This window comes from Belonocnema kinseyi, chromosome 10, assembly GCF_010883055.1.
Source record: "Belonocnema kinseyi isolate 2016_QV_RU_SX_M_011 chromosome 10, B_treatae_v1, whole genome shotgun sequence".
Lineage (NCBI taxonomy): Eukaryota > Metazoa > Arthropoda > Insecta > Hymenoptera > Cynipidae > Belonocnema > Belonocnema kinseyi.
The window spans coordinates 37,433,976-37,445,211 of NC_046666.1; the positions used below are offsets into that span (position 1 = coordinate 37,433,976).

General features: G+C 31.6%; 1 protein-coding gene across 1 annotated transcript in view; it reads left to right on the forward strand.

Annotated features, from left to right (window-relative positions):
- The first annotated feature begins 2,095 nt into the window (after nt 1-2,095).
- LOC117181078 (chymotrypsin-2-like) overlaps nt 2,096-11,236 on the forward strand; it is a 14,053-nt gene continuing 4,912 nt past the window's right edge. The window contains exons 1-2 of the mRNA XM_033373647.1: nt 2,096-2,120; nt 2,202-2,637. Coding sequence (XP_033229538.1) covers nt 2,096-2,120; nt 2,202-2,637 — 461 coding nt within the window. The remainder of the gene's footprint in view (nt 2,121-2,201; nt 2,638-11,236) is intronic.

The following is an 11,236-nucleotide window of genomic DNA, read 5'->3' on the forward strand; positions in this document are numbered from 1 at the left end:
CCCCCCCCCCCCAAACCACAAAGTAATAACGCTGCTTATGGACTATCCCTTTCTTGGATTGAAAATATTTTTTTTTGGTGCAAACTATTTTTGTTGTACAACACTAATTTTTTCCGTGCATTTCTTCTCATAGATTTTTTTGCCGCTTAATCCGAATCTGAAAAAAAAATGTTTCTAGAACCTCAATTTTTTTAAAAGATTGAGATCAACAGTAAAAAAAATTAGACACTGACGAATCCCAAATTTTAAACCGATTTCTCGTACAGTTTTTGAGGTACCACTTTTTGAAATAATTAATAATTAAATTTTTTTAAAGGATACAAAATTATTATGACCTGAATAGAATTTCACCAAGTTGTTACAAGTTCCTGATTGGTGTTGACTTAGGGAGAAAGCACTTGGCAGAAAGGATGGAGTGTGAAAAAGTTATTACCAATTCGTTAGTGGTGTGCTTAGATTATCGCCAATCACTAACTAGGGGTAACTAAATATAGGAGGGGGCGTGATGAAGTTATCGCTAATTTCTAGGGGAGGGGGTAATTGGAACGGGGGATGTGGTGTGAAAAAACTCAACAATCCCAGATAGGGAGTTAATAAAAAAAGGAGGTGTCATAAAATTATAGCCAATTCCTTGGGGAGGATGAACTTGGAACGGGGGATGAGATGCGAAAAAGTTATTCTCAACCCTTGGGGTTGTATGTGGTAAGGTTAAGGAGGTTTGACAATATTATCACTAATCCTAGGTTGGGAGCAACTAATAAAAGAAAGCGGTTGTGATGAAATTATCACCAAACACTTTGGGAAGGGGTAGTAAGAACGTGAAATAGGGTCTGAAAAATAAATTACAATTTCCTGATTGACGGGTAGCTAATAAAATAAATGAGATGGATAAAATTATCATTAATCCCTTTTGGAAGAGATACTTGGAGTAAGATATGGATTGTAAAAAAATATTATCAATCCCTGCTTGGGGATAACTGGAAAGGGGGGAGGGCTTGTGATAACAATTATTACAAATCTCTTCGAGACAGGGTAACTGAAACAGGGGGTTATCATATGAAAATTGATGACCAGTCCCCTGGGCGGTACTGGAACAGGGACAGCGGATTTGATAAAATTATCAACAATCTCTTAAGCAGGGGATAGTTAGAACTGGGGATGAGGTGTGAACAAATCATTACAAATCCTTCGAATGAGTACTTGGCAAAAGGAAGAGGGAGTTGAGAAAATTATCATAAATTCCTGATTGAGAATTGCTGGAAATGGGGATGTGACAAAATTATCCCACATATCTTAGAGAAGAATTAATTGAAAAAGGGTGTTGTGGTGCAAAAAACGTAAAAGTAACCTCTTGGGCGGAACTGGAAAAGGGATCAGAGGTTTGATAAAATTATCGAAAATCCCTGCTTGGGTTAACTGAATCTGGAAAGGGGCATGGGGTGTGATACAAGTATCACTAGTCATCTGGGGGTGGCAGTACTTGGAACGGGCGGTGATGTTCGAAAAAATATTAACAATCTCTTGGAGGTTGGCTACTTTGACAGGTAGAGACAGTTTGACCAAATGATCGCCAATCCAAGGGAATACTTGGAAATGAGGAGCATCACCAGTGAAACTTTCAGTAAGTTCTCTGCATTGATAAAAAGCTGTGAAACAAAATTTTTAAAAATGCAACAACTGAAAAAGGGAAAAGTTGCAAATATCTTGTTCATTAATTGTTTTCTTTCACAATAACAAAATTATTCAAAATATTACAATGTACACAATAACGACATTCGCGTCTTTTATCTTTAGATGTATGTTTAGACTTCTGTATCTATATAAATAATTCATTGGATAAGGTTTCGGTTTTACCCATTTTACATGCATCGCTCTTTAATTTTTACAGCTTTGTTTTATTACAACACATGATGAATCATCTTAGCAATCCAAACAAAGATACATAATAAGAAGCTTTAATTTGAATCGTCCTTTATCAATGTTGTCACCGCCTGTAAAACCGTATCATCTGTAGAACCTCATTACTTCTGAAAACTGAAAAATGGGAAGAAGTCTTTACTTAAGCTTAATTATGTGTACTATCCTATCTCAAGCCATGTGGGCTTTATCAGAAAGTATTAGTAAGTAAAATCCTGAATAATCATAACTATAAATAATAATGAGCATAAAAATTGTTTAAATAAATAATATTCTTTGGTTAGGAACATCATCGGGTATTCATCTGCGCAAAAAGCGTTTGATTGATAACACTCTTCGCGGAAATAGACCAGTGACACTTGAAAAAGTTCCCTATATTGTCAGTTTAAGAGCAAATCGATCTTTTGTATGTGGTGCTGTAATATTGTCGGCTAATGTTCTCCTAACTGCAGCTCACTGCCTTAAAAAACCTGCCAAATATAGCATTAAAAGTGGTTCAGCACTAAGAAATTTTGGAACCTCTCATGCTGTCAGAAGTGTACAATTCTATCCAATGTTTAACGTGACTCACGGTTTTGTGCAAGATCTTGCTTTAATCCTTGTTTCTCCTCCTATCGACTTGGTTCGTTCAAAAAATCGAAAAATAGAATTCTATGATGGACCTCTATATCCAGGTTCACCTGTTACCCTCAGTGGCTGGGGATGCACAGATATAATAGGGTAAGTTGGAATTGCATTTTTAAAACAACAGTCCCGAATCGAAATATAGGTCCTTTTTATATTCTCCATGGTTCTGAATAGATTCTTTTTTTAATCTCCTCAATACTCGTCATCCTTCTTTAATTCTCTTAGGTCTTATTTAGTACAATTTTAATCCTCTTTGAGTCTCTTCGACATTTTTAAAGTATTTTTCAAGTTCTCATTTACATCTCGTATAATTTCTACAAAATGTTAAGTCCGATTTTAATACTCTAAAAACACTGTGATAATTAAAAATTCTGTTTAGAAGTATCAAATGTAAAATTATTAAAACTAATATTTAAAATTAACTGAAATATTATTGAATAACCATTTTTATATATTTAAAAATATTAATATTTATAAAATAATAATGTGACCATTCATTAAAATTTACTGCGTATTAAACAGTTTATTTAGTCAGATTGATAGACAATCTGACATACGCGGAATTATCCATATTCATATCAATACAATCATACATGTATTTACAATATGTTGCAACAATAATATATAAGGCATGTTGACATTAAAATCATTTTTATTGACTTTAAATTACACGAAAATATTTAAAATTGATATATTGCTATGTATTTGACAATAGAATTAATTTTCGGCATAAAAATTAATTATCAGAAAAAATAGTTCGAAGCAAGTAGATTTGTTCCGGCATAGCCAAAAAATAATTATTTAATAATTAATAAATAAATAATAGACAATTATTTTATAATTTCACAAAAGTTAATCAATCATTAATAAATAATTAATTAATAAAAATTAATATTTTCGTGTGAATTTTTGGGATTAATTACTGGTAGCGCTCTTATTCAAAATGATTTTTTGTGTATTTATTCATGATTCTTTACAACAAACAATAATTGTAACACAAATAAAATTTACAATGTAATTGTAAATTGTAATCAACAAGAAAGAATACTTTTCTACCCAAAGAGGCAAATTTTCAAAAAAAATACATCAATTTTTTGCCAAATACTTTTATTTTTAACTTATACCATGAACACTATAAAGTTTAAACCAAACGGTTTAATCTTCCACTAAATTGTTGAATTTTTAAACCAAAAAGATGGATTTTCTGAGAATGGTCTTGTAAATTATAAACTTGAATCTCAAATCTACAAAAATAATAAAGCTTTTTTAATTTGTGACACAAGATCATAATTAGAAATGTCGAAATGAAATTTAATTATGTAAATTTTTTATATAATAATATATTTTAAGTGAATAACCTATACAATTCAAAATCAGAATTACAGGAATTGTTTTTATAATTTAAATCAGGCTTTCAATGTTTTTATCAATAAAAAAATAAATTTAATGATCACAATGGTTATTTTTTCTGCGTTGAAATTCTCTAAGTTTCATACAGTAACATTAGTTAAATATGATATAATATTACCAGATAAACAATAGCAATATAATGATAAAGAAATTTCTTCGTGAAATTATTATTGTTATATTATAAATAAATTTATTAAACAAATGCATTAATGAGGCAGTTGTCGACTTTTCCAATATTTTCAAAATCTTTTTTTTGGAAAATAACCAAATAATGTATATTTTTATTGAATTTGTTTAAAAGATCATAGAATGTATCAGCTAGTTATGTATTCTGCTGAAATTATCATAAAGTTCTCAATTAAAAGGACTGATATAAAAAAAAACGGATTTTTCCGTCCACAGAATCCCGAATGATGCGTTTGTCTGAAATCGAGAAAAAAAAAGAATTTTTCCTTCACAAATACTCCAATAATGCATTTTTTTCATTAAATTTGATAAAATAATTAATAAATTTAACAAAAAATTATTGATTTTTCTGAAATTATCATGAAGTTCCCAATTGAAAGGACTATCATTAAAAAAAAGAATGTTACTTCCGATAAATGCTTGAATAATGCATTTGTTTATTATATATGTCTTTAAAAAATCATAATATTAATCAACAAATTATGAGTTTTGCTACAATTATCAGAGTACCTTATTAAAAAGAACTGACATAAAACCAATTTCTATCGAAAAATTTCTGGCCAAAACATTTGCTTATTAAACTTCTTGTAATTTCAAGAAACAAACTCAAAAAAAATTGTAATCATCGTGTTTTTATCAATATTTCTCGCAATATAACTTAAGAAACGTAAAATTATGGGAAATCGTAGAAAAAATTCTTTCAAGAAATAATTTGTTTATAAATTTTTTAATTTTTTTATTATATATTATTGGAACAGTTTTAAATAAAGTTACTATGTAAAAATTAGGCAATTTCAACAATCTTTTAGTTATTGAGGAGCACCGGGAGCGTCAAACCATTTAGCAGAGTTTTTGTAACCAAACTTCAAGTGCTTCGATAGTGAAGTGGGTAAAGTACACGGTAAAATACACTAGTATAAGTAGATAGATAGATAAACAGATAGATAGATAAACGTTTATTTTTTAGCCTTTTGGCCTTAAAAAATTGACTTGCTTACACTTCTATTTTTTTACAGAATCTTCTTACAACTACTTCTGAAAAACTAAATTCCATCCACACCTTACATCTAACCCGCTCGCTTTTACAGCCTAGCCTTCCTCGCTTCGCCTTGCTTCGACTCGCCTCGCACGCATGTCGCTATTTCTCTCGATATGCCTCGCATTGCCAGCCTCTGCCTCCACGGCTAACACCTAATATCTATATACTATTTACAATATTTACAGTTTTCTTACACCGGCTCCCTCTCCTATTTACAATCTTTCCTTCTCCATTCATCTTCCACCTTCCTTCTCTTCTTCTCCATCTTACCCAACACTCCCTTCACCCATGCTGCTGCCCCTTGGTCCCCCATTTCATGCAAAAATACCACCATGCTTTTGCCACTCCTCTCCACCTCTTCACACTGCTCCAACCAGTGCTCAATTTTCGCCTCCCTCTTCCCGCTGAATTCACACCTTCTCTTCTCTCTAGAAAACCAGAACCTATTAAAATCCTCCATCCAACCGCATCTCATTCTTACTATAAGTTCCTGATTTCCTTGCTCTTCTTTCTTACACAAATATTGCACTCTTTCCCTTGGCATAATCCACATATAGGTCCCGTTAAACCTTGACTCCCTTTTTCTCTACTCTCCTTCTACCTTCTCTCTCTCCATACCATTCTTTTGAACCAACTCATATACCTTCCTTGCTCGTGCATCCTTCTCACTTAATCCATCTGCAATCCATTCGTTATAAAATACCTTTCCCTTTCCACCTCCATCTTCCCACCTCTGCGTCTGTTCTCCTTCTCCCACTAACACTCCCTAACCAGCTTACTTCCTTCCTCTTCCGAAAATTTCTCCTCATATTTACACGCTCGAATCCCCGTTATAATCGCTAGACTCGTTATCCCTGTCTCACTCCTGACAATATAGTTTGGCGTATTCCTTGCCAACCCCATTGTCCACTTTGCATATCCCCCCTGTATCTTATCTACCTTCTCACTCACCTTCTACCACCTCCACTCCGTAAAATAAGACACTCATCACTAGCGAATCAAACCATTTCAGCCTCCTTACAAAATCATCTGCGAACAACTTCTTTCCCAGCCTCACACCTGCCTCATCACCACATTTTCCCTTCTCACTCTCTCTTTTATATTACCATCCACTCCCCCATTCCTCCGAAACAGGAAGCCCAGGTGCACAAACTCTTTCACCTCCTGTACCGCTTTTCCCTTCCACTTCCACTCCTCTTCCTTATCTCTCCCACCTCCTTTTCTGAACACCATAACCTGCGACTGGTCGGCATTTAACTCTAACCTTTTTTTGTCCAAGTATCTTTTCAAACTTTTCATCATCTCCTTTAAAGCCTCTTTCGCTCTTTGATAGCAGCACTATGTCATCTGCATATGCGAGTGACCATATCCTGACTCCTCCTACCACTCCGGCCACTAGCTTACTTTCCATATCCGCGATTAAAATTGCAAAAAATGTTCGATTAAGCGAGCACCCTTGCCTCAACCACTCATCCATCCAGAAACCATCAGAGATTCCCTCTCATCCTCTCACCCTATCTTTCGTCTCCTCATATACCTCCCTTAGCCTTTCAATCAGGCCTCTCTCCACTCCTCTCTTTTCATTTCCTCCCACAACCTCCCCCTATCCACCGAAGAGAACGCGCCTTTTAGATCGACAAAAAACGCGTACACTTTGGCACCCTTTTTGAATAGTTCTCTATACACCACGTGTTATAAGACATAAATATTGCCAATAGTACTCCTTCCCTCCCCAAAGGCCGCCTGCGTCTCCGGCAATATTCCTTTCCCCTCAACATCCTTCCGCAGCCTATCTGCCAACAGCATCGCGAATATTTTGTATGCCGTATTCATTAGCACTAGTTTAAGTAGTTTAGGCAGGGTCCGAATCCTCGACGAGTGCGATTTCTTAAAGCGTAATAGCGTGCGATTATAGGTCTAAGTAACTATTTGTACGAATGATGTATTTGATAATGATAAAAAATGAAAATTATATAATAATAGTTTAAGTTGTTAATTTTGTTTGTGTGCTTGGTCATAATCAATATTATTAGAATATTGATTAATTTTTTAAGATTGCGAAAAAAGGCTCTCTAGATCCGCATCAGACAGGCAATATGAAGGACCTGGGCTCATATCCCAGCGGAGCTAGAGAGCGTATTTTTCGCAGTCTTAAGAAATTAATCAATATTTTAATAATATTGATTATGACCAAGTAGACAAACAAAATTAACAACTTAAACTATTAATTAATTTCCCTGATCAAAAAATATACATCAAAAATAAAATTATATAATAATAATTTCGAAAATAACTTTTTTCAAATTATTGTTATTAAAAATTAGGTTTAACTAATTAATGTTATTCAATTTTAAAAAAGTTTTAATTGTATACATTATTTTTACATTCTCATCATAATGAGAAGGTATTGGTTTTATGTAAAATTTCACTTTGTCGGTTTTTATCAAATCTCTACGTTCTGGGAACCATTGATTCAGAAAAAACGATTTTTACGAAGGTGTTTGTCTGTCTGTATACTTTAGGTACGATAACTTTCGAAAAATTTATCAGATTGTATTCTGCTTTATAACACACTTTTTTAAGGCTTAAAAATAAAGAACAAGTTTGTAAACCAGCTATTTTTGATCAAAATTCAAAAAGTAAGCACGTTTTCAAAATTTTTGAAATCACATTTTTTCAAGATTTCAAAATTCTATGAACGGCTATTCATAGTACTCAGAAACTCAACCAACTTATCTTAATGAGTTTTTTCTATGAAAAAGAAAATTATCAGAGTTAGAGCATTTTCAAAAACCAAAAAAACAAACTAAAATCAACATTTCAAGCCAAGCAACGCATGATATTAAAAAAAGTTACGAGAAGAAAAACGTTGATTTTTGAAAGCCCTACAAGATAATCATAACAACTTTCTTAAGTTGGTCGAAAAGTTGAAAATTTTAAATTTGATCGTACCAAAAAATTTTGAAACCACATTTTTTTAAGATTTCAGAATTCTAGGTACGATTGTTCATAGCACTCAGAATTTTAAACAATTTATCCCTATGACTTTGTATTGTAAAATGAAAATTATCAGAGTTAGAGCATTTTCAAAATAAAAAAAAAAAATTTTAATGAACATTTTAAGCCAAACAAGGCATGATCTCAAAAAAAGTCAGGAAAAGAAAACTGTTGATTTTTTAAAGCCATAAAAGATGATCATAACGACTTTCTTAATTTGGTCGAAAAGTTAAAAATTCAAAATTTGATATTACCAAAAAATTTTGAAATCATATTTTTTTAAGATTTAAAATTTCTATATACGGTTATTCATAGTACTTAGAAACTCAAACAAATGTGTCTTTATGACTTCCTTTTGTAAAAACCAAATTATTAGAGTTAGAGCATTTTCAAAATCAAATTAAATAACAACTAAAATGAACATTTCAAGCCAAACAACGCACGATATGCAAAAAATTCAGTAGAACAAAAACGTTGCTTTTTGAAAGCCCTACAATATTATGATAACAACTATTTTAATTTGGTCGAAAAGTGGAAAATTCCAAATTTGATCGTATAAAAAATAATGAAAAATCCGAAAATTCCATTTTTTGGTCAAACTATTTAAGATACGAAAAAAATGAGTAAGCTAAAATTACGCGCCCTGGAAAAACCTACAAATTTATACTGAATCACTTTTGGATAGGACGCGTAGATTTTGTTTTTAGTCGTAAAAAACAACATTAAAAATTTTAAAATTGAAATTTTTTGGACTAGCGACACAAGCTACGAAAAAAATTAGACAAAAATTGTTCATCGAAAAAAGAGCTATCATTTTTGATAGGACACGTAGTTTTTGCTTTAGACGTAAAAAATAACATTCAAAATAAAAATATTAACTTTTTTTGAAAAACGACACAAGGTACAAACTAAAATTAACAGACAAAAAATGTTCACCTGAAAAGATCTATAAATTTATTATTAACCATTTTAAATAGGATGATTAGATTTTCTTTCAATTGTATAAAATTATATAAAAAATCAAAATTTTTGGAAAAAGGACAGAAAAGACGAAACAGGACATAGGATCCCATGTAGGACACTATATATGTTCCTACATTAGACCCTATACAGATGCGCAGTAGTTTTTATTTAATCGTAAAAAACAAAATTAACAATTTTTTAAATTATAAAAACAAAAAAAAAGAATTAATATGATTTAATTTTTATGCATATTATGAATTGTAATGATATAAATTAATTGAAATGATACATGTTTCAGCTTGATATAAAAGTGTTGTGTATAATGTAGAAAAGTTGACATTATGGACAAAATCGAGTGCTAAGCACGAGATACGTGATGAGAATGTGCTCGTTAAAACCAAAAGAGCTTTAACAAAATAGAGTTCAAAATCACAATATTACAGTTGTCGGTCCATTGACCTTTGATTTTAAAAGGTGTGTCCACGAATGCGAGAGAAATGCAAAGACCAAGCTCGGAGTGCGATTGCCATCAGTCGCGTGCCGTATGTGATCTCAAACTCTCGAGCTAAGCTCTTTTAACAAAAGAGAATTCACAATCACAAAATTACCGCAGTAGATGTTTTGAGTCTTAATTTTAAAAGGTTTGTGCAAGAATGTGCGAAAATATAAAAACCGAGCGCGTAGCGCGAGGTAAACACATAATCGAGCGTGAAGCGCGAAATAAATGTACAATCGAGCGCCGGCATCATCTTAAGGTGAAACGATAACTACGTCCAAATAGTTCCAGCAAAACCACACGCAAAATAATGCATAAATTCAAAGTTTGTTTTTTGCATTGTCAAAAGTAAACGGAAATCTATGGCGGGCTTCTCTTAAAAATATTTATTTTTTTATTTTTATTAATAAAATCTTGGATTAACTAATTCCGAAAATTTTGGATGCCCAAAATTGGAGAAGCCCGCCAAACGGAAAATAATAATGAAAATGATAACAGTCAAAAACGATCGAATTATTCATTTATTTAAACAAGGTTTTGTTGAAAACAAAGTAAAATAAACCAGGGGAAATTCTGCGGAAAACAGGTTTTTTAGTACCCGGATTTACTGCCAGTGGTCACTACTGATCTTTTCTTGTTACGTACAACGATAGCTGGGTATATATAATCAATTTTCTATATTTCAGAATTAATAACCTTGTATACCTGCGTATACCTCAGAGAAATTCTGTGAGAAAGGTCTTCTTTCTGCCAAACCTCTTAAAAATAATGAGAAAATTGCACATTCGTTTATTTAATGTTAATTACTACATATATTGATAAGGCGGGCGTCTCTCGGAAGCAAATTATATTCCAAACTACACTTTTAATATTAAAATAAATAAAATGAAAGTGATTATTGATCAATTTATCTCTTAGTAGATTTCGGTCAAAAAGTTTTTTTTCTAACAAGACACTCGAAAAATAATGCAAAATTTGCACTTTTGTTTATAACATGGTGATTCATATACTTTTTTATTTAGTGGGCTTCTCCCGAAATAAAATTGTATTCGAATCTACACTTTTAATATAAATAAAATGGAAGTGATTATTGATCAATTTATCTATTGATAGATTTCGGTAAAAAAAAACTTTGTTTCTACTAAAACACTTGAAAAATAATGTAAAATGTGCACTTTTATTTATTAAATATTGAATCATATACTTTTTTATTTGGAGGGCTTCTCCCGAAATCAAATTATATTCGAAACTATATACTTTTAATATAAGTAAAATGGAGTTATTATTAATCAATTTATCTCTCGGTAGATTTCGGTTAAAAAGTTTTTTTTCTAACAAAACACTCGAAAAATAATGCAAAATTTGCACTTTTGTTTATTACATGTTGATTCATATACTTTTTTATTTGGTGGGCTTCTCCCGAAATCAAATGATATTCGAAACTATATACTTTTAATATAAATAAAATGGAAGTGATTATTTATCAATTTATCTATTGATAGATTTCGGTTAAAAAGTTTTTTTTCTAACAAAACACTCGAAAAATAATGCAAAATTTGCACTTTTATTTATTAAATGTTGATTCATATACTTTTTTATTT